The sequence below is a fragment of the Passer montanus genome, unplaced genomic scaffold (genome assembly GCF_014805655.1).
Source record: "Passer montanus isolate IOZ18808 unplaced genomic scaffold, ASM1480565v1 scaffold22, whole genome shotgun sequence".
In the NCBI taxonomy this organism is placed as follows: domain Eukaryota; kingdom Metazoa; phylum Chordata; class Aves; order Passeriformes; family Passeridae; genus Passer; species Passer montanus.
The window spans coordinates 11,229,013-11,253,118 of record NW_024366815.1 but is presented as its reverse complement, the minus strand read 5'-3'; the positions used below and the strand labels follow the sequence as shown (position 1 = coordinate 11,253,118).

The following is a 24,106-nucleotide window of genomic DNA, read 5'->3' as shown; positions in this document are numbered from 1 at the left end:
CTGCGCGCCTACCTGCGAGCCGCGCCCGCGCACAGCGACAGCATGGGGGGCGGCGCGGGGGGCGGCGGCGGCCGAGCAGGAGGAGGAGAAAAGAAGGAGGAGAAAAAACCGGAGGAGGAAGGACAGGCTGCAGAGAAGAGGAGGAGGCAGGAGAGGAGGAAGAAGAGGCGACTTTGCTTCCGCGCCCGCTGCCGCGCCGCCCTCTCACCAGCCTCCCGCCGCCCGCGGGCGCAGTGTTCAGCGCGCTCCGCCGCGGTCCTGCGCATCCGCTTCCGCCGCCGCCTCACGCCCCCGCGTCCCCGGTGTCTCGCAGCCGGAGGCAGCGCGGACTCGCCGCATCTCGCACGGTAAGGGCGATGCCCGTCCCCTCGGCGAGCGCAGCTCCTCGGGCGTGGGAAGGCTGGGAGCCGCCTCCGTGCAGCTCCCGGTCCGTGGACCTCGGGGCCGGTGGGGCGGGTCGGGCCCGGGCGGTGCGGCCGCGGTCCGTGCGGGGTCGGGAGGGGCCCGCGCCGCGGGTGGTGCGGAGTTGTCCTTGGGGCCCGGGCGAGCGGACCCGAGCCTGGGAGCGACCGGGAGGGAGCGCGGCCCGGCCGGTGGGACCCGCGCTGTCCCCCGTGAGGGGCGGACGGGGACCCCAGTGTCCCCGGCCGGTGGTCTTCCCGGCTTTCCCCATCTCCCCGACGGGATTTGCCTGGTGTGGGTTTGGCCGACACACCGGTTTGGTCACGGGTGGTAGAAAGAAAATAAGGTACCAAGAGCAGGTCCTGATCTTGCCATTTATTAAAGCTCCATTTTAAACCTGCTTTTGCTTGGATAAGATTGTGCCCTTTTAAATCAGAATGGTTTAAGGAAAAATAACTTGAAAAGTTGTGACTAAAATTGTCCTCCACATTATATAACTCCCAGATGATGCTGAATGGAAATCAGACTGAGCCAGTAGTGTCCCTAATCACAAGTATGCACTGAGGTCACAGTGTTCCATTTCTTTGTCCAAAGTGACAATAAACTGCTCAGAGCACCATGTCACACCATAGAACACCTTTTATGAAAGGATAACACCATGTATCACCATCGAACACCTTTTATGAAAGGATAATAGCGTGTCACACCATCGAACACCTCTTATGAAAGGATAACAGTGTGTCACACCAGAGAACACCTTTTATGAAAGGATAACACCATGTCACACCATAGAACACCTTTTATTAAAGGATAATAGCATGTTGCACCAGAGAACACCTTTTATGAAAGGATAACACTGTGTCACACCATAGAACATCTTACAATGAAGGATAACATTGTGCATGTCACACCATAGAACATCTTTTATCAAAGGGTAACACCAAGTCATATCATAAAACAACTTCTACTGAAGTGTGTTTTTTTATGTCATATTTATCACAGTGGCTTTTTATTGGTTTTGACTTCAGCATGTGCTCATGCTTGCAAGTGTATATGTAAATAAAGTGCAAACCATTAAAAGAAACCTATAAATGAAAAATAAGTTCCTAAGTTATTTTAGCCTTTGTGTACTTTTCTTCCAGGAATGAACTGGAGGAAATACGTGCTTTTCTGCTGATAGTTAGACTACATTATTGTAGCAGTTTTCCCTAATCCATGCAAATTCATCACTTTTTTCAACACATCGTGTTATTGGGCTTTCTGGTGAAGGATTAGATTTTATGTATTGTGTGTACTTCTTACTGAGGTTACTAGGAGGTTGGAATACTGGAGGGATTAATTTTCTAAAATAAGAGATTCTATTGTTTTTAAGACATAACAGAAAACAATTTCAACATGTCATCAGTCAAGCGCTTGGTTTATGCAGTCATCCATTTCTTGAGAGAACAGAGTCAGATGGATACTTTCACTCCAGATGAACAAGAAAGCTTGGAAGGTAAGCAACAAATGTGCTTTCATGTATTTTTTTTAATATGTATACATACATATATATGTGTGTGTGTATGTATAGAATGCCTGCACAAATGTTAAATTCCTTTATGCATAATATCACAGAAAGTAACTGAAATGATGTAAATGAAACTGCCACCAAATATTATATGCAAATAAGATTGTGATCCTAATGTTTCTGAGATTATTAATTGTAAGACATCTCTCATTTATAAAGTATTATAAAGCTACAAATGTGTAGTGCCTTAATTTGAGCAACAGGCACTTTAAGTCCCATCAGTTGCAGAGGTCTTTCCCAGTCTGAACAATTCTATGATTCTGAGTTAAGCAGTGCTATAATGCAGACAGTGGTAATGACTTGTGTATGTATACCGCAAATATCTGCTGCTTCTTTCTCTCTTTTGTGTTTGCTTTCTTTCTTCATTTCATTTCTGTTAGTAGCTCTGCTGGTTGCAGAGGAAGTAAAATAAATACTGCATTTGTTTTGGTTTATTGGTTGTGGTATATTTGTTTTGATTTATTTGGTATTGTTTATTGGAAACATTTCGTAGAATGTTTCCTACTTTCAAGGATTCTATGTTTGTGAGGAAAAAGCCTAAGAAAATAAGATAAATGTTTTGCTTTTCTTTTTCACTTGAGTACTGGCTCCAAAGAGTATGTGTAGTAGATATTTTCAGTATGGTATAGCTTTACTATACACCCAAGTTCATCGATCTGTAGATACAGTCTCTGTATTTCTTTATTGACAGATGCTCATTAGGTCTTTGTAACCTTGTAGTATTTGATGTTCTCCTTCATACTGCTGTTATTCCTTTTCCCTAATTACTGGAGACTTCATGTCAGGTGGTATCAAAATGTGGCACTGAGAGAAGTCTTAAGTCTTAACACTGCAGTAAGTTTTTCATAGCATCTTTTAAAAAGATCTCTGTACTGTTTCAAGCAGTCTTCAGTTGTGTCCATCAGGCAGAGGAGGAATTTGGAGAGAAGTCTAGGACCAGCAGTGCAGTTGATCACTGAGTTCTGTAAAATCTTAGGCATGGAGAGACTTTGCTGAGATGCAAAGCAAATCCTGCTTTTCAGAGGCATAAATTAAAATATAAACCTGGAGTGTGCTTCTTTCTATTATCTACTGGTTGTCCAGTCTAGTTGTTCTCCAAAGTAAACAAGAAAGAAAGCTTTGTGTCATTATATTCAAAGCATAGTCCCAAAGGAATAAAAGTTAAAAGATTTGGTTTTACATCAGAATCTGGAGCATTTTGTACATTTGAAAAGCAGCAGCCATCAACAAATTTAATGTGTGTCAGATTATGTTGATGTTCATCTGATGAAAGAAAACAATGTTTTTGGAAGTCATATATAATAGAGGTAAAGAGATTTACTTTTGCTTTTGTAATGAAGCTGGCAAAAATTGGTTTATGGTTGAAAATTTACCTGATAACATGTCTTAGAGGAGCCTTAGCCAATGTGTTTATGAAAGAATAAATTTTAAGATTCAGTTTTCTAAATAAAAGATATTACAAAACCTCAGTTGTGCTGAAAAGCCAAGGCAAAATTTACCATTTTAATATAGATCTGAAATCCTATTTTTAGATTTGTGCTCTGCCATAAGCATGGTACCATATGCTATGTGTTAGAGGAGAAGAGGCAGGCATTCTGAAAAATAGACTCATTTTAGCAGTGCAAAATATCTTTAGTCTATGTACAGTAGCAATAGCCAAGTCTTACTCACTGAAGTATTTAATGTTAGGTGGAGACATAAGGGATGAAAAGAATTGAGCGATAGTTTTTGTTGGTACCTTATGTACCTACTTGGTGTCTGTGAAGACAAAACACTGTATGATTAAGTGACTGTGCCAAGAAGTAATTCAAACAGTTCTCAATTTCCATACAACAACAAAAAAAAGAGATAGAACATCACAAAAAAATTGAGCCTTTATAAAATACAAGCCTAGGATGTATTCATACTCAACGATAACCTGCATACTGCATGTTTGAATTATATAGACATGTCAACGAGAGTGTAAATTTCCTTTAGGAATTTTGTACTTGCTTGATGAATAAAAATACCTTATTTTGAGAAAGCAGAGTAATTGGAAGGCAGACCAGAGAAATATATTCCCCTAGCATCTTACAGCAGTGATACAGATCACCGGTGCTTACTGCTCAACTCTTTTGTATGAGCCAGAAACTTCCCTTCTTCCAAGTTATATTTCAGACTGTGTTTAAATTGCAGTTATTTCTCTTTCCTTTTTACAAGGTGGAGTTTTTTTTTTTTCCTCTCTGTCACTCTCCCTTGCTTTCTTCTTTTGTATAGCACCTATTTCTGTGGGATTAAAGCAAAAACTCTCTAAAACATACCCAAGGCTGTGATTTTCTTCTTACTTCTATGATTGATATGCCACAACTATTTTCTGTAGGGCAGTGTTTCCAGAACAGGAAGGCAGTGGATGCATGTAATACTTGACATGGGTAAGGTTATGGGTAAGATGAAGCAAGGTGACAGCAAGTACTGAGTGGGCCTCAGCAGCCCAATTAATGCTCATTATTCAGCCTGCACATTGGCTGTGATGCAGGCTGTGTTGTCCTTCGTGTTGCTTGTGTTTGGACAGCAGATGTCCTGGAGCTTTGTGGCACTGGGTTCCAGCATAGCCCAGTGCTGGTATTGTCAGACAGTGGATGTTTGTGTGAGCCCCAGCTGTTCAGCAGGGAAGTGGTTTGCAAGGTGGTCACTCAAGCTTGAGCCACCACCTAGGTGGATGATGGTAGACCTAACTGGGAGAACAGATAACTTTGGCCTTTGATATCAGACATAGGAAAAATCTTAGGTGAACAGCTCATATGGTGCATCAAGTCTTTTCCCTGATAATATCAAGCTTGCAGAATTTGATAGTGCCTTGCTTGGATAAATGGGATAGCAAGGTGCTGGCAGTCTGGCCTCCTGAGAAACTTTTCAGGCAAAAACCAAGTTTCCACTCCTTTGACTTTACTGGAGTTGTGTTTTTGTGTAGTGTTAAAAGCAGGCAGTTACTGACCTTGTCACAACTTACTATATTTTCTGATTTGAAAATGTTTGTGTTTAGCAATGTTTCCTGCTATGTGGGTTTCTGTTGTTGGCTTGCATTTAGCCAGTGGTTAATCTAATCTATTGATTCATCCTATAAGAGGTCCTAATTTTATTACATCTATATATATCACATATACTATATATGAGAGATAGAAGGATTATAAATTCCATTTTCCACTTAAAGGAAAAATATGGGAATTCACAGCACCAACTAATTATTTCATTAAAATGCTGAGTAGTAATAATACCATAGTCAGAGTAATTTTGTTTACACATAATGTGCACTGCTGCATTTTGTGAAACTCCTCTGTATCATGGAGATTTGGTGTCACAGATTTGATGCCTTGAGAAAAATAAGGGATGTGGTTGTATTTAAATTTATGCAAAATTACAAATGAGGAGAGACATGCAGAAAAGGGAGTGCCTTGCAGTAAAAAGATGCTGGCAGGGAAAATTAGTAGGAAACTATTGCATGTGGCTTCCTATTAAGTCATATAAGGAAAAATGATATGTCTTATTTCGCTGATTTTGTAATCAGCCTGGTAATAAAAAGTACTATTAAAGGTATATATATGTTTCAAAATTCAGCATAATCTGTGTTTACAAGAATTAAGTTTTTCACATAGCAGGAGACAAATGAGTTTAACCTGAATCCCTGAGTGCTCTTACTGGGTAATTTAGGATCTGGTCAATTGATTTCTAGATTATAGAAGCAACTTGTATAATGCATATTTAGCAGTGTATTCAATTGTTACCTGCTATTAACTTCAACTTTGTGTCACGCCATACTGTTTGTAAGAAATTTCTATTGTATACTTTTCTAAAAAAATTACATCTTCCAGGTTTTACTATCTGTTTTACAAACCTCTTCCCCCTCCCCCCCGACCCCTTCCTGCCAGCTGTGATACAGAAGATAAAAACTGGCCTTATAGTTGTTAACATTCACATTTACTTTTTTAATTTTGGATCGGTGTTCAGTCTCATTGTAAAGCAACACATAATTCAAATTATATTTTTTATGTTAACATTGGATTGAGGGTACTTTAATACTTAATTTGAATTCAGATACTCCTGGTTGTCCATAATATTGTTAAAACACCAATTTTTCCGTTCAAGCTAGACTTTACAAAGACTCTTCTTTGTTCCTCCTCAGTTTTCAGTCTAAAACATTTAGATGATACATGTTAATAAAAAAATTCTTCTACAATCTTAAGATTGTAGGTAAAATAATTATATCATTTGCCACAGTTTAATTGTGTATGTGTATGTATGTATCTAGACAGAATGGTGTATAGTAATTGCCACTGATCTTATTTTGTCTAAAAATATGAACATATTTAAAACTTCACCTAGGGATATGACTCTACATTTTTAGCTTTAATCTGAGTGTATTTACATTATTGCAGGCTAATCCTTACACAAAGAACACGTGAAAGGATATTGCAGATATATTTTTGTAGGACAAAGTTTTGTGATTAATGCAGCCTTTGATTAATAAAGTATCTTCAAATAAATATACTTTTTTCTAAAAAAAAAATAAGACTAATAAGTATCTTGCCTTTATTCTATATAGTAAAGATGAGCCATTTTCTTCCAGTTGTTATGGCACACAAATATCTGTAGCCATTTGTGTGCTTTGAGGTGGGATGTGTGACACTGACATTTCTAGTCATATTATGAGTTGTGGTGCTCTTCTTAAATCACTATATTTTTATATTAAAAAAAAAAAACAACTTTAAAAGACTGAATTAAAATTGAATTTAAAATTGATTTAAATATAATGGCCAAACTATATGTGGATTGTGTATATCTTAGATCATTTTCAGCAAGCTCATTCTGTGGTGATCAGGTAACCTCTCTTTATTTTTTTTATGTTCCAAGGAGCTGCTTTTACTAGTTGAATAAGGAAGTGAGTCACAGCTTTATAAATAAATCAGTGAAATTATGCTTATATTGAGAAACTGGTGACCTATGTTATTAATTTTTTTTCCTGTAAGTTGCAATTCAGTGTCTGGAGACTGTGTTTAAGATTACCCTGGAAGATACTCATCTTGCATCCTCACAGCATTTGATAGAAATGTTCACAAATTCTATTCAAAAGGTAAGAATTTAATTTAGATTTTAGAGTTACTCTGCCAGTATGTGCTAAGGTTCCATATTGTATATGAATTCAACAATATTAAAGTTCTTTATAGGTCAAAATGATGTGAAAACTTAAGGAAAATATGAAAAACCCTACATTTCCATAAAAGCTAGCACAACATGAATCTTTGGGGGCAGTGGGAGGAATTAATTTCAGCTAGACAAGGAAAATTCCATATAGAAAATTACTAAAGAGTGGATGCCTTATTCTCACTTGAAGTCTTTTATTCTTAATTTAAGCATTTTGCAATTCCCAGAGATAAATGCCTGATGTGCCTAAGGTCATTTGTAGTTTGATGTTTCTCACTCCTTTCTGAAAGCTTTTGATAAAATCAGGGCATATATATTAAAGGAAAAAATCTTGGTATTTTTTCCATACAGAATGATGTGCTGCCTCTCTCACGTTCTTTACCAGAAGGCGTTGTAAAGGCTGACCAACTGAAGGATGAAGGTCTGTAAGAAAAACAGAAATAAATTGCCTTATGCTCTTAAAATGTTTTTGCATTATTGAAGGCAGTGATAATATAGCAGCTGGGTACCACACACCCCACAAAAAATCTCTAGCTTATTCTCTGGTGACTGCTATGTCATAAGAGGGCTAGGTGATTTTTTCCATCCAGGAGCAAAGGAAATAATGTTTATTCTCTTCCTGGCTCTGGAGGTTGCTTAAAATCTAATGGATAACATGTAAAGTTGGAAATATAGTAGCAGAACCTTTAAATAATGAAGAGCTATTGTTTGGCTGTTTGTGTTTCTTACTGAAATGGTATGTGATGGCAAACATTGGTAAAATCTGACCCAACAGCAGCCAATGGAAAAATTCTTGTGAACTTACTTATATTTCACATATGTGTAATTATTTGTCTACTTTATAAAAATTGTAGACAAGCCAGTTGTTTATTTTCCCTCTGGCAGCTGTTATTGCTGTTTTGTGAGGAAAAGCAGCCGCCCAAGAAGGAATCTATATTATTTCCCCTCAAAAAGAAGGGGAGGGAAATTATAAAAAGCATGTAGTACTGATAATAGTTATGACTTGTTATGGATTGATGCTTTATGAATCACATTGTTTATGACCTGTTCAATTTTCAGGTAGCTGAGTTTTATAGGAAAAACAAGTAAACGTCTAATTGAAAGGCAGATATAATCCTCTCAAAATTTCTGTAATAATGTGGAAGAAGGCCTACTGTTTCTCAAAATTAATTCCATGTCTCTCTTACCTTAAAACTGGCCATCTGTAGTCATAAATACAGTCCATTACTGGCTCTGAAATAAGTTTTCCTAATTGCTGGAGTTGCTCATTAGCTTTTTAACTCTGAGAATGAGAGCTCAAACATGGTTAGGTCACAAGTGAAAATGTTAGCCAGTTGTAACCTACCTGCTGCGCCTGCTGGCTTTTTGTTTTGTTGTTACTGCCAACCCATGGAAAGTGAAGAATACCTCTTGGTCTCAGTATGGTTATTGAACCCTAGGAATAGTCAGCACTTTGCAGGTGTGGGTGTTACAGCTCTTGTAAATCTATGACTTCAGTCTTGCTGTCTTTCAGTCCACAAGGGACTGTGAAATAGACTGAGGAAATGGAATTAGTGTGTGCTATGTGTTAGTCTTTGTGTGGTTTTACCAAAGTAATTCCACAGTTTTTTCCAGCTTCCACTGAAAAAAACTGGAAAGGTCTAAACTTGGTAACAAAGGACCATTTAGAGCGTCATCTGTCAGGGGCATTAGTAAGCAGTTTTTGAACTGCTTGAAATGCCTCTGGTAATTTCCCATAATAAGTGTCCTTGTTTCTCTGCTGTTTTGATCCTACACATGTAAACACACATTTTATCTATGACTGCTATCATGCTTTTCAGTTATGAGTATTTTTTAGTCTGAGTTAGGAATTAAATTAGATAACTTGGAGAAGTCTACTTGATGTCTATCTTCTACAATATTATAATTCTATAACTGTGATCTCCTCATTTCTATCTGTATCCCCTCACCAATGGAACAACTTTCCTCACCTTTGTGGCCACCAGCCTGCTCCTCTGGTTTCAAACCAGCTCTAATCTTAGTAGATTTTCACTAATGAATGGCAAAATAAAATCAGGGAGCTGAATTTTCTTTCTTGGTAACCAGGAAGTAATATACACTTCAGACTACTTAATACTTGACTTTAGATGCCTGACCTTGTATATAATTTGACACTTCAGCTTAGTGTAAGATGTGTAAGAGCACAGATTATGTGCAGGTTTGTGTAGTGCAATGGTGGCCTGATTGTAAGATCTGTGTTTTATTACCACAGCATAATTATAACAATAGGTAGTATTTACAGTATAGAGGACATACATTCAAAAGTATAACCATTTGTGTAATTTTTTTGTCTTAAGGATTTTGTATGACATTAAAATAGAATAATAAAGTTGTTTTTCCTTATCTCAGCAGAATTAGTAGATCTTGCTGTTTTTCTGTTTTCCTGTAGCAAGGTTGCAGCTGGAGAGAAAGATAATAAGAAGGGCATGCACTGATACTATCTCCAACTTAGCCTTGTACACTGGGTCATATTCAGACCAGTATCAGAAATTCTAATGCTGATAGACATTGATGGCATTTTTGTTTTAAAGGAACACTAACTGCTGCAATCTTGCTGAGTGCAGCTGACTTACTAGGCTTTTTTGTCTGACAACATAATTTAGTGTACAGATCTTTACCACAGAACAAAGGAAACCTGCCTAAACCGTGGGTCTCTAGAAACAAGAAGGATATTGTTAGATTCTGCATGTATTTTGAAGGTATACATGCAAGAACAGTTGAGTTAGAGTTCTCACTGTAAGGGAGCATTTACTATAATTACACTCTAGTATAGCAGTATCAGAGTGATTTTGTACTACTTTGATGATACTTTGTTACTTAAATCTGGTTTTGTTCACTAAGCTCTTTGTGTTCACAAATAAAGGCAAGTACAGTTGCAACAGTTAGTGCCAGCACTGAGGACTTGCTCCACAGTCTTGCTTTCTCTCAGAGATAAACTGTTGCTTACGCAGTTACCTACATCAGTAGTAATTTATTGACCTACCCCTGGACTTGTTTGTTTTAGGAGAAGGTTTAAATATTTGGCCAAAATACAAGAAGTCAGTGGAAGTATATATTTTCCCTGATCATTTCTTGACATTTCTAGGAAAGCAAGGCTTCTGTAGCATCTAGCTGGCCAAAAATTCATTGTAGCAGAACCACAGACAACTTTGGGCAGTAAACTAGGGTTTTTTACTACTGTGCATCAGGAAAGGGAGAAACTACCAGGATTGCTTTGTGCTGGGGACAAAAGAATGTGTAAGGTGTCTTTTGCTTTGAAAGACTTTAGTCCAGAATTTTCTGTCCATAAAGAAGTTACATAAATGTTTCTGGGGTTTTTCCCACTGGACTGAAAATATATGAAATGTGAAACTTTGTTACAAAGTAAAAGTTTTAAGCTTCCTTGGTGAGAAATTTTACTTCTGAATCCTTTTAGATGGCTTACGCTATACATACTTTTCATTATCTTAATGAGTTAATTATTTATTGTCACAAAAATGGGGCTTACGTGCTTAGCTTTAGTTTTGTTTGATTTTTTGGTGTTATTTAGATAGTCACTAGCAAGTTGTGTGGACAAGAAAATGAGATTAAAAATTTAACGTAGCATTTTGGGCTTGCAAAGATAGTTTATTAGAGTGGAACTGCAATTACAATGACACTTTTCAGTGAAGTGATCTTTCCTTAACAGCAGAAACTAGCTGGAAAGTCTGAAATACCAAGATGAAAAGAGGAAGGTTTCTGTGTTGTACAGCAATGCACATAATAAACTTCACAGACATAGTGGATATTTTTATTTGCATTAAGCCATGACATTTCTCTTTAAAAGAATGTATCTCAAAAAAGTGCAATCATAACTCACTTCTGTAGATGCTAAAAGGTAGCAGAAACATCTGCTCTCTTTCTTTCATACAGAGCTGTCTCATCTAATTACTTAAGAGCTTTTTATAATTCATTTCAGGTAATAATCATATGAAGGAAGAGAATTATGGTGCTGCAGTGGATTGTTACACTAGGGCTATAGAACTGGATCCAAACAATGCAGTCTATTACTGCAACAGGTAAACCCAAAATGATACACACCTTTCATTCCTGAACTTTGTTAATATTATTTTAAAAATAAATTGTGAAGCAGGTCAAAGGGTAGAAACCTCACTATTTAGAAATCTATCGTTAGATTTGTAAAATTAGAGTGAAAGTGAGCTCATTCAGCATATCTGTATCAGTTAAAATGGGCTTTTAAATTATTTACAACTCTTCAGATAAGGTATTGTGTGTGTCAGGTTGTCTGTATTAAATCATAACATAGGCTGTGGTTTCTAGCCTGCTGAGAGTAGTGAAAGCCTTTTTCTCTGGTGTTCTAGTGACTCAGCTGCTCTCTCTGTCTTCTAGTACTAGCTACCTCTGGCAAAAAAATCATCAATGCAGGAATACCATTTTGGAGATTGCAAGCATTTTCTAAATAGTATTTTCATGCATGACCCATTGAAAAATAACAATGCTGCCGTTACAGTTTTCTTATCTAATCTGTTCTTTACCATCATGAATGAAGAAGACATAGTGATTTGGCAGCAGGTAAGCTTTGAAGGGCATGTTAACCTAGTCACAGCTGTCTGCTCTTCTGGAACACTGCTTGGAAGAGCAGCCAGAGAGCAAAGGCAGTCCCAACCCCAGGCCCTACTGGAGTGAGCCCACCTCTAGAGTGCCTCCATTATTAATTTAAGGATATAGAATATATTAACTTAAGTGCTGTCAGTCTAGCCTTGTGGCACTCTACCCACTGGATTATACTATTTTTGAAGTTCTGCATCCATTGCTCCAGAGTTTAGTTTTTGATAAATACAAATGAAATATTCAGTATTTAAGGGCAAGTTTCAAGAGAAAGGCAATTATGCAGTTTGCTAACATTTTACATATTTAGGATGGCTGTTCAAAAGTGTAAATCATCTATATTCTTTGTGAAAACTGATCACATGAGTCACTTTACGTATAAAACAGAAATATCGGACCAGATTCAAATCTTCCTAAATTCACTGGAAGTTTCCTCAGTAGGGGCTTAAATGTTAAAGTTTTAATAAGCAAGAGCAGAAATAATTTTTGAGTTGCATCATCAGATACCACATTTGTGAGAACCAAAATGAATCTTGATGTCAGTACGTACAGCATTGTATGTATTTAAAAGAAAACTGGACTTGCTTGGAGTTTTGTGGATGATAGAGTATTTCAATAAGTATATACCTTCTTCTTAAGTTTGTTAGGGAGCCATGGGGACATGCTGCATTTAGTAGGATTGCTTTTTATCCATAGCAGTGCAAAAAAGATATGCCCTCAGAATTTTAACTGGCCTTCTTATGAACATGGAAAAATGTTTTCTGTTCAAACACATGTGAGAACAAGCATTGCCCCCAGCTTTTATTTGTAAATCTTCACGGGCATCTGTGGAGTTGGACAACTGCTTAACAGCCCAAAACAGATAAGTAGTCCCATTCAGAAGACATTTTAATCAAAGTCAGAAAAACCCATACAATTTTGAGCTAATCACAGGACAAAGGATTCTTAATAACAAAGATATATTCGTTATGCAATTAAAATATTGTAATTTCCACTATATTTTTTAACTCAGGAAAATAAACGAGAGTGGCTTAAAACATGTCAGACTGGTGAAGCTTTTATTATTAGTGGGTTTCATTTTAATTGTGTCACATTCATTTCATTTAATGTGTCCTTTTTAATTTGGTTATGTCTTTAATCTTACTGTATTAATATCTGCAACATTTAGTATTTCTCCAATATAGAGATGTAACTGTAATTTAGTAATGCAGAGGTTACTGAGAAATGTTACTGTGATTTACCTACAAGCTTGAGATGGATTATAAAATCCTGAGCAGGGAAAAATCACATCATTCCTTTGAATGGCTGTAAAACAATACTTCTGGAAAACACCAATTATATAAAGTATTTCTCCTTAACAGTGATTTTATATAACTACTACTTGACAGTTTCATTTCTTGTAATAGGTTTTATGGTTTATTCTGTGCATAGTCATATGCTAGATCTTAGACAGTTTCTTAGAATTATTTGTCCTTTGTGTCCTCAGAGGTGAGTGCATGTTCTCCAAAACCATAGTCCAGCAATGCACTTAGGTACATGTTATAACATCTGCTTCTCCTACTTCGTTAAAGAAAGTTAAGCATAGCCAAAATAGTGAATGAAAAGTCAGTAAGGTTGAATAAGTCACAAACATGTGAATATCTAGGCTTGGCGTTTGGTTGTTTTGGGTTTCGTTTGGTTTGGTTTTGGGTTTTTGTGCATTTTTTGGTTGGTTGGGTTTTTTTTGACAAGCTTCATTTCCTTACCATCTTTCTCTTAGGGCTGCTGCTCAAAGTAAACTCAACAACTTCAGGGAAGCAATAAAGGACTGTGAGAGTGCCATAGCAATAGATCCAAAGTACAGCAAAGCCTATGGAAGAATGGGGTAAGCTAATAGAAATCTGAGTAAACACTGAAGACCCATGTGTGTATTACCATAGATTTTTCTGAAATATGTGGAGCTACTTAGATAATTCACTGTAATTCACTTACAGAACATTGTTGTTGTGTAAGTACAACAATTTTCTGAAGATGACCCTATCAGACTGTCAGCTCTTTTTCTATACTGTTGATACCAGCATTTTCATCAGATTTCTTCAGTTTGCAGGTTTTTTCTTTCAATTTATCAACTTGCTGGATTTAGTTTAGGAAGTAGTGATGGATTTTTCCTACCTCCTAACTAGATAAAAGTAATCAAAATTCTGCTGTTGGAACATTGAATCTGTTAATGATACTGTTAGAGAACAGCATTGGGGCTTCACACTAGCAGGAATAAAGCCTCAGTTTTTCAATAGCTCTTTGCAAGCAGATATTTTAGCAAGAATAAGCTATGTCTCTTTCACAGGATTTGTCAGCAATGTCTGAGAGATTAACTGTGTAGCCTCTTGAGGGGGGTTTTAAGTGTCAACTGAAACAATGTCAGGAATGCTCTAACAGGCTATTGGTTTGAGTGAAGAGCCATTCTTCCAAGATGTCTAGCTTTGCATTTTCAATAATGAAGCACATTGTAGTAGTGGACTTAATGCCTTTTGAGGTTATATTTATACCAGTAAATTAAAAAATGCTTGGGATTGTTTGTTGAGTCAGTTGGCCCAAAATGGCTTATGTCCATGTTATTTGCAGTATGGAGTAGCCACATTCAAACAACCTATTGCTAAACTGCATTGGTCTGTATTAAATTCTGAACCATGTCCTGAAATTGTCTGTGATAATTCTTGTTGGCTTGGGACAAAACCATGCAGGGCACATTTATTTTAAGGTAAAATGTGGTGGAATTCTATCACTTAAAAACTTTCCATAATACAGTTAATTTTACTAATATCAACCTAGACTAAGGAGCTTTGGAAATGATTAATTGATTTTGAAATTTTAGGTTGAATTGGTTTTGTTTCATTTAACTCTCCTTAGATTGTTTCTTCATATAGCACAATCCAAGCTCCCTTGATTTCACTGATATAGAGGGATGCTACAGGCTTATTTAACTGGAGATTATTTTAGAGTTTTGGGTGTAAAACCAGTGTTTCTTTGATACACATTTAAAGTGAGACCATTCTCAGACAACCAAGCTTCTCTTTATTTTATTGTCTGGTTGTTTTAATAAAGGACATATTTTGAGCTACAAGCCATTGCTTAACCCAGCAGATGAGTAAACATTTGGCATAGGCTGAATGAGGAAACCCTGCTTGTTTAGTAGTAGTGAAAATCCCACCCTCATGCCCCAGTGTAGCAAACACCTTCTCAACAAAAAATCCTTATGAAAAAGGTGTGCTCTCTGACTGCATTATGGAGACATACCAGTTTTTCTCAGAATCTGACAGAAATTCTTTGTATGTCACAGAAAGATACAGAAATGCCACAAATATTCAGAGATGGGAGCCATTTTAAAGTGGGAATGCCAGTTAAAGGAGGTATTTCCAGCATGATCAAGAAAGACTACTTGTCTGGGTAGGAGGTGTGAGGAAAGGAATTGTTTGCTGCTCTGACTTGTACTGTGCTCCAAGAAACTTTTTCTGTGAAATACTTTTTTTGTAAAAAGTACTATTGCATCACTGAAATAACGGATTGCATTTCTTGTCTGGGCAGAAACTATTTTGGCAAGTTAATGGGCCAAAAGGGAGACTGTGTTTTTTTATGAGGGTAAATGAGTTAAGAAAGAAAACACCAATATTGTGTGGATTCCTCCAGGAGCTATATGGGAAATTCCTGGAGTTTTATACGCCTACTGAGAGTGATGACAATCACAGGTGTATCTAAAACGCTGAACTTGTTTGCATGAGATGAAAGACCAAGGTCTGTTAGTGGACATAAGCACAGACTTATCAACCCAGGCTGTGTAGCTCAGCCTGGCTGAGAAAAGTCAATATCTGAATGTGGATTACACAAATCTTTTACAAAATGTGGAAAAGATCAGATTAGTTTTCTGGTCAGTATAAATTGAAAATACAGTGGCAGATAGAATTGAAACTGCAGCCAGGTGGACATCTGGAATAGTTCAGAGAAAGAGGATATTTTAAACATAGTATCTAATCAAATTTGAAATAAAATACTGCTTAAAGTTAGTAGGTCTGTCCTGTGCTCTCATGAGCTGCTGAAACAGAGTCTTTTTCAAAACATTAAGTAGGCTTCCTTGATTACAAGGGTTTCTTACAGCATTTTACAGATATTACTACTATGCTGTATAACCCGTTTGTCAGGTTGTTGAAGTACAAGATCCAAAAGGAAAACCTTTACATTGATCCTGAGACAAAAATGCTGAAACTTGTAGGTCCAGTATTTTAAAATAATGAAAATGTTAATAATAAAAATAATTTTATATAAATGTCCAAGGAAAACAATGTAATCATCAAACATCTTCTAAATTCAAATATTTAATACAGTAATTATTGTATTTAAAGTATGTTTTAAAATATATGTAAAAATAAACAATGTATTTGTATGTCCAGTTTCTTAACACTGCATAACTCATACTAAGGTGTCTTTGCCCTACTCACCTATGTAAGTTTCTGAATAATCTCTTAGGTCAAAAGAACTGAAAAAAACACTTGGAGCTTATGCAAAAAGGCACAGATGCCAGATCCAGCTTGTGCTCTTAAAGTGACTAAGTCACTTGATGATATTGAGGAGTTTTAAATGAAATTTACATACATATGAAACAAACAATGCAAGATGTGTTCTTGAGGGATTCTCTTCTCTACAAAAACAAGTGCTTATACTAAGCAGTAGTACCTGTTTTATTTAAATGGTCAAGCTAAAAATCAGTTGTGAGATACTATTTTACCTAGAACAGAAAATATATCATTAGCTTTTGATGATCATTTATGTTCTAACCAGTATTTCTTTATTTCCCATTAGGTTGGCTCTGACCTCAGTGAATAAATATCAAGAAGCAGTTACCAGTTATCAAAAAGCACTGGATCTTGATCCAGAGAATGACTCTTACAAGTCAAATTTGAAAATAGCAGAACAGAAACTAAGAGACGTGTCCAGTCCTGTAAGTTTGCTCTGTATCTATCTATTTATTTACAGTAGTTTAAACTGGTATTTTGTAGGAAACTTAGCTTCAATTGCAATTTGTTTGTAGACTGGAACTGGACTGAGTTTTGACATGGCAAGCCTGATAAACAATCCTGCCTTCATTAGTATGGTGAGTATATCTCAAGGTTTGCATTATCCTGTTTTAAAAACTGAACTTTTGGAACAACTCTTGTCCAATAATACAAGCAATTTTAAGGAGTACTGCTATAGCAATGGTTTTATTACACTGAATTTAAACTTTGACATCATTTTACACTCAAAACAAGAATTGAAGCAAGTATCTCTAATAATGCCTGTCTCATTTCCAGCTGATTCTATTACATATAGAAAAAAAAATACACATATCTTAGCTATGCTGTTTTATCTATGCTATGACAGAAAGCTCTTGTCAACAGCATGATGAAAATTTCTTCCATTCTCCACAGAACGGTTAACAAAGATACAAGGACTAAAGTAACTCTCCTTTGGGAGAACTATCCAAAAGACCTTTCTGTTCTTACTCTTTCAAATTATCCCTAATAACCTTAAGAGTTAAAAAAATGAATATAAATAGCATTTACTGCATTCTTCTTATGTTCAGTACAATAACAAATTGTGTACTTCTCCCTCAGTATTATTTTTTTTCCCACATGGCTTTCTTAGCTAAACAGAATTAATTAACTTTGTAGAATGCAATGTGGAGAAAAAGAAATGAAAAAAAAAACCACAAAAAACAACCCCCAAACTTACTTCCTTTAAGAAAGCAGTTAAAACTTTACAAGCCGTCTGGTAGCTTCAAGGAACAGCACATTTCAGCCAGTGCTCTTGTGTGGAAGTGTGCAACATTCAAAAGAGATCTATACATCTGGTTTGGTAACACGGTCCAAATAATAGAGACAGTAGGCAAGGAAAGAGAGGGAGCAAGTTCTCTGATGGCATTCATGAATAAATAGCACTGTATCTCTGTGTACTACTTCACTAGCCACATGATGTACTTAAGACAACCTCTGTGTGTTTAGAATGGATGTCTGGAGCTGGCTTTGGGGAAAGGATTTTTTACATTGTTTCCAGAAGATGCCTGGTGAATTAGATAGAACACAGAGCATTTATTCAGGAATAAATGAGTTATTTTCCCAAAGTGTAGTTACTTGTTTTTTTGTTAAGGTGAAAAAACTGCCTGTCTGACCTTGAGAAAATTTGTTGTAACCTCAGTTTCTGGAGAAGGCTTATTACTGATGGAAGAAACTAACCCTATATTGAGGACTAAATTGACCTGCATGTGACATTTGATACATTTTATATATAACTATTAAATAGAGAAAAAAGTTTATTTACTTTTGAGTTATCTATGTATGTCAATATATTGATCAATAAAATGAAAACTGGATATATCTGATTTTTGTAATATCTTTAATAAGACAATTAATAAACACATACGGTGTTTTGTCTGCTGGTGGTGTATTCATACAGACACTGATTTCTGTAGGAATAACATTATTAACATTGAAAACATCACATTTTTTTCTATAGTATCAGTCCATAGACACTCTTACACTATGGTAAAAACAATATCATTTTAGAGGTATCTAATGAATGAGAAATTTAAATAGCCTCATGCTTACTACAAAATAAGAAGATAGGCAGTTACCAGAGGAGATATGTTACCACAAAATCATGCTACAAAGTAAGTCCACACTCCAATTTGATCTGAAATATTGTGGCCATAATCTTAACTGTTAATGCCTGGTACTAATAAAAGTTTCAAAATTAATTTATCCAGGCTGAGAAGCAACAAAATACAGACTTTTGTCCAAAAAGTTCAGTAGAAAACATTTGTCCTTGTTTCATTTGTTTGTTTAGTTTTCTGGTTCTGGGATTTTTTTATGTTAAATGGCTTGTCATATTTTTCATGTCTGAATCTATAACCACTATTTTTTCTTTAACATACAACAAATTGTATCAGCTTCATTTCCATGAAATGCGTTGCTGTAGTGATTCTTTTTGCTCTGCATGTAAACTTAATTTTGTAATAAAACAGAACATAGTATGTTGGTTTTTTCTGCATGATTTTCTCTGTGATAGCGAAGTAGTAAATGTTTTATAATTTCAGCTGTATGTTGTCTATTCTAGGCAGCAAGCTTAATGCAAAATCCTCAAATTCAACAACTGTAAGTATTAAAACGGGGTACCATTAAAACAAATGTCTTAAGAAGTTTGAATTAAGTACTTACAACTATATTTTTGAAATGTAGATGTATTACTGAAAATGTAGTTTTATTTTGCTTACAGTAAAAGTGTAGCTTCTTCTCCTTGCAAATTAATTCCTCTTAGCAATTCAAAAAAGAAGTGGGGCTTACGGCTTACAGTAAAGATTCTTGCACACCCCAATAAAAACACTGTGCTAACTGTTCCAGGATGTCAGGGATGATGTCAAATGCCATTGGTGGCCCTGCTGCTGGCGTTGGTGGCCTTTCGGATTTGTCCAGCCTGATCCACGCGTAAGTTAAGAACTGCATGGTTTTAACTGTCACATTTGTAGTAGGATAACTGTGCAACATCTATTTAAAAGGGTGCAGTGTCAAGGGAATCATACTGTGGTCTGTTCCCACTGTTTGTAATTATAACCAAGAACTCGAAGACTTATTTTCCAGGACTGTGTTTGTTTGCTCCGCACATTTCCCTCAGCTGGAATGACTGAACTGCTGTGTGCTCAGTTTACCTTCTGTTTCTCATATGTTGTTATTTTCTAATGCCCCTCACTAAATTTCTTTAAATCTTTTAAGTACTCCTACATGTGTTTTCAAATTATGTGGATAAATTTACTACCTGATATCTCAGATACTAGTTAGGAAAGCTACAGATTTACTTAGCACAAGTCAAAACAATTTCAGCTCTGGCATCCCTCCATTTAGTAACGAATATTTCAGGGAACTCAGGATAATGAAGAATACCTTAACAAAACCCAGGACCCAAGGCTTTTATACTATAATGATGATATCCATCTGGAAGGGTCTGCAAAAAATCATGCCATTTGCTTATATCCCAAGGTCTCTAATAGGGGATACAATTTTATTTTATTTCAGCATTCTAGCAAATTCCAAACTATTTTAAGTTTCATCTCTTCAGGGCAAAAGTAATTTATGATTTACATCACAGAAATGTCTCACTGCAAAATTTTAGGGTTATTTTCATAAAAATCGTGTACTGTGCAGACGTCTATAAAAATGTGGTTTTCTTTCAACCTTCACTGTAGCTTGAAGGAGTCTTGATAGTTTGCTGCTTGCACAAAATGCAGAAGTATCAGAGAGGACAAACTAGGCTTTTTATGAATCATATTTTTTACTTATTTGTTTTTTATTAGTAAACAAGTGTTATGCTTCTCTTATACATGGAATTAGTCTCTGCTATTAATTCAACTCTTAAGCTACAACTGTTGTAGATAGATCTGGTTTTACTTCAGTCATGCAAAATGTAAGAATTTGATAGTATGCTTGGCTTTCAATTAATGACATCTTGTTCACAAGTACAAGTCAGCAGCTGCATGCTGTATTTCTGGAACCATTAACATAAGGTTGCATGCCAACTCTAAGAGTAGTTACTTTAAACAGTTAGAGTGGATCCTGTCAAAAAGGGAATAAATCACTGGAGCAGATGTGTTATTTTACCATAAAAGGTAATATATTTTGTAAGGTGATACTTTTCTCCTCCAAGTAGAAGTAATAGTACTAAAGAATGAAAATAAATTTATGACAATGATCCTGTTTGGAGACACTTTAACCAGATAAATTCATAATACTGCAAATACCTTAAGACTGTAAATCAAGGTATCTTTAATCTTAATTTTAACGTAATGCACCTTTCAGCTGTATTGGGATATCCTGTTTTCTTACAAATGCTCCTTTCACTTGCTGAGCTCACTTAAAACTGTTCAACACAGGGGGCAGCAGTTTGCACAGCAGATACAGCAGCAGAATCCTGAGCTCATAGAGCAACTGAGAAATCATATCCGGAGCCGATATTTGAGTGGCAGCACTGAAGAACATTCCTGACTTCAATGAGTCACATGAATTGGAATGATGTATAACCCCAAAATGCATACCATAGTTAGTAGCAAAAGCACCATTGTAACTCTTCTGCTTGAATAGAAGACAGAAAATTCTTTGTGTGTGTTTGCAAACAAGAATAAATCTGGTAAACAGACCTCTTGCACATAACTTGGAACATAGCGTTTATGTATAGTTACTCCTCTGAAAATCAATACACTGAATAGGTGGTTTATCAAAATCCCCAAGTCCAAGTCATTTCAGTATGTGCATCAGATTGACCTCCAGGGCTACTGAGTGGGGAGTTTTGTAGTGTGCTGATCTTGCCTAATAGCTACTTCTAAAATGATAGGGCAAAAGATGTGTTACTGATATGGTAAGGATCATGATGGCTGTACTCCTTTAAACAGTATTGAAACACTGAAATATTGAAACAATAGCCCATCTGATGTGCCCTTTTATAATGAGCATTAAGTAGTGTTGGTATAGAGAGTACTTAAAACTCATGCTTGAGAAGTCTATTTCTTTAATCCTGTGGAGGGGCCTTCATGAGTAACAGGAAATACTTTTCAACTTCATTGAACAGAAAAGAGGGAGATGGATGCGTACGAAGGAGTAGCACACATTGTAGAGAAAGAAAAAACAATTCTGTGTAGGATAATGCACAGAAATCAAAATGGAACTTGGCTCGGGAAAGAAAAGTTGTAGAGTTTTCTACTGCCATGTATACCCTCACATCATGATAGTAGCCCTGGAGGTCAGAATTATGGCTCTATGTTCCTAGGCATGGCAAGCTGTATTACATTCCGTATGTATGCAGTATTTAATATCAATGTAAAATTCTTAACTGTAATAAGCTAAAACTGAGCCTGTGACTGTACAAATAACTAGTACTGAAAATTTTAAAAATGAACTGCCTTAGAAGGATTCTTTTTCTATCCTTGTGTGATAAATCACTGGCTTAAACAACTGGGGATTTTTTTTAATTACATATATATCTATCTAAGAGATGGTTATATAGTCAAGCTAAAGATTTTTCGACTCTATAGTATTTGTTTCTTGCTCAGTTAATATCACTCTTGCAAGACTGCTGCTCTTCTGTATGTCTAGTATGTTAACTTTTTTTACTCTGTTTACTGTTCACACTGCTTTGTGATATAAAGAACGCTTGTTTTTAGCCCAGGGACCTTCTCAACACACTTTCCTCTTCCTATATCTAAAGTAATTCGAGGAGCCTGCTTTGAATTTTTAGGCAAAGTGATCTCTCATGGCCAGTTAGTCTGGAGGAGTAACAATAGCCTCCCATATGGAGAAATACACAGAAACTCCTGAACCTCAGACTTTATATCCAATTGACCCTGTGGTCATAAAAGAGCTCCTCCAGCAGAAGCAAATAAAAAATTTGGGGCTAAGTAATATACTTGATTCTAACAAATTATTGTTGTACATCTACGGTATGAATCTTACCCTACTAAACCAGACAGAAAAATGCTGATCCAAGGAGAAATGAAAGGAATTAGAGAAAACACAAATCTAGGAAATCCATATTACCATCTGTTGAATAAAGAGGTAAATTACACTTAATACATGAACAAGTTTAAGACATTTCATACTTTATTTGAATAGCTTGCCTATGTACAGCATTAAAATGCTTTTGAAAATTCTCACTTTAAGTTGGTGTAGCTGCTTTCTTCAGGTTGTAGAGATACTTAAGCTTTACATTAAATACATTTCAAGTAACAGCTTCTGACTCAACATCTGATGACAAGAAAGAGAATCCCTAAAGGGATCTTTTGTCAGAGGTAGCTCAGATCCTGAACATTATTCATTCAAGGAAGCTTAATTAAGTTTAATTACACTGTGTAGGACAGGACTTCCATTTAGAAGGAAGCTTTATGGAGGCTCTGGGTGGGCTACAAAAAGCGTACATGTATTACTTGGAATAGTGTGTTGTGTCAGGAGAGAAGCATTGTACCTAGTATGTTAAACTTCACAGTTCCTTTTAATTCTCTTTCTTATCTTCAACTGCCCAAAGTGTGTTTCACTAACTCAGATAGGGGGAACCAAAAAAATCCATGGTGGAGTGGGCAGCTCTGCCAATATCTCTGTACAAACTCAAATTATTCTCACTTTGCAAGAGCAATCCTCATGCAGTTACTTTTCTGCTTTGAAACAGAGTGTCAAGAATTTAATGAGAGTTCCTTAAGAACGACAAAGTATGTTAAGATCCAGAAAGAGCAGAAGAAGTTGTGTACTTGTACTGTTAAATACAAGCTCTATAGCTTATTGGATTTATGGGAGAACAATCCCCAAGGTTAAATGGAATGAAGCATTGGGTTAGTTACCTGAAAACTACTCTTGAAGTCATCTTCATGGAATTGTAACTTTCACTTCACATGCTACAATATTTTTGTGTTTAGGTTTTACTTCAGATAATACAGAGTATATATTAAAATGTTAACAGCATTAGCTAAGCCTTCAGGAACGTGCTACAACTGACTGGCACAATACTTTACTAGTAAACATTCTCTATTTCTTATGTATTAACAGAAAGGGCTTTATAGCCTAAACAAAAAACAGTGAAACCAGTAACAGGAGCTGTCATTACATGCTTTTCCACTGAAACCATGAACAGAGAGATCATTTATGCTAAAGTCTGCTTTTCTTTGAATTGCCTAGATTGTTTCAGTCACGCAACATGTCTTAATCACAGGGTGTGGAAGGAATCTTTTCCCGTGTAGTAACTGCACTGTATCTTGTGCTACAATTTTTCATCTTGCTAGATAAAGTGGTAAACCACCATCCCTGTAAATATTGCTTTAATTTAAGATCAATTGCAGTTTATCATTCAACTGAGCAAATCTGCATTTACACCTAATTGGTTTTGTATCATTACTGTTCCATTAGTGTGTAAGTACAATAATTTGTTAGAGAACAAAGTATTTTGCAATCAGTTGTGAACTCCTGTAACCTGCTTGCATGGGAGTATATTCTTCTAACTATGATCATAAAGACACTTAAAGAAATATTCAGCTTAGAAATTGTTTCAGTTGCACTCTTGGTTTTGTAACAAGTGCAAAGTAAAATCACTCATGCATACTGAGATAGAACTAGCTCTGTAACTTCGAGTAGATTGTTTTATGGCAACAGAAAGTCATACTGGCATAATGCAACTTGTCTACTATTTCTGTATCTCTCCTACCTCTTACTGCCATGTGGTTACATCTCCTTCAGTTTGTGTCGTTTAACTCAAAGATATATTATAAATAAAGTGATATACTTTTTTGTCTGTATAGTT

General features: G+C 36.2%; 2 protein-coding genes across 3 annotated transcripts in view; one reads left to right on the top strand and one right to left on the bottom strand.

Annotated features, from left to right (window-relative positions):
• NLN (neurolysin) overlaps nt 1-294 on the bottom strand; it is a 39,051-nt gene extending 38,757 nt beyond the window's left edge. For both annotated transcript variants that reach the window (XM_039709614.1, XM_039709617.1), the window contains exon 1: nt 13-294. In XM_039709614.1, coding sequence (XP_039565548.1) covers nt 13-266 — 254 coding nt within the window. In that variant the 5' untranslated portion in view covers nt 267-294. The remainder of the gene's footprint in view (nt 1-12) is intronic.
• SGTB (small glutamine rich tetratricopeptide repeat co-chaperone beta) lies at nt 216-24,103 on the top strand. The gene is made up of 11 exons (XM_039709628.1): nt 216-347; nt 1,784-1,897; nt 6,973-7,076; nt 7,499-7,568; nt 11,124-11,223; nt 13,533-13,637; nt 16,604-16,742; nt 16,833-16,895; nt 18,896-18,933; nt 19,180-19,263; nt 20,703-24,103. The coding sequence occupies exons 2-11, from the start codon at nt 1,798-1,800 to the stop codon at nt 20,812-20,814; spliced, it is 915 nt and encodes a 304-aa protein (XP_039565562.1). The 5' UTR covers nt 216-347; nt 1,784-1,797; the 3' UTR covers nt 20,815-24,103.
• Nucleotides 24,104-24,106: the final 3 nt, after the last annotated feature.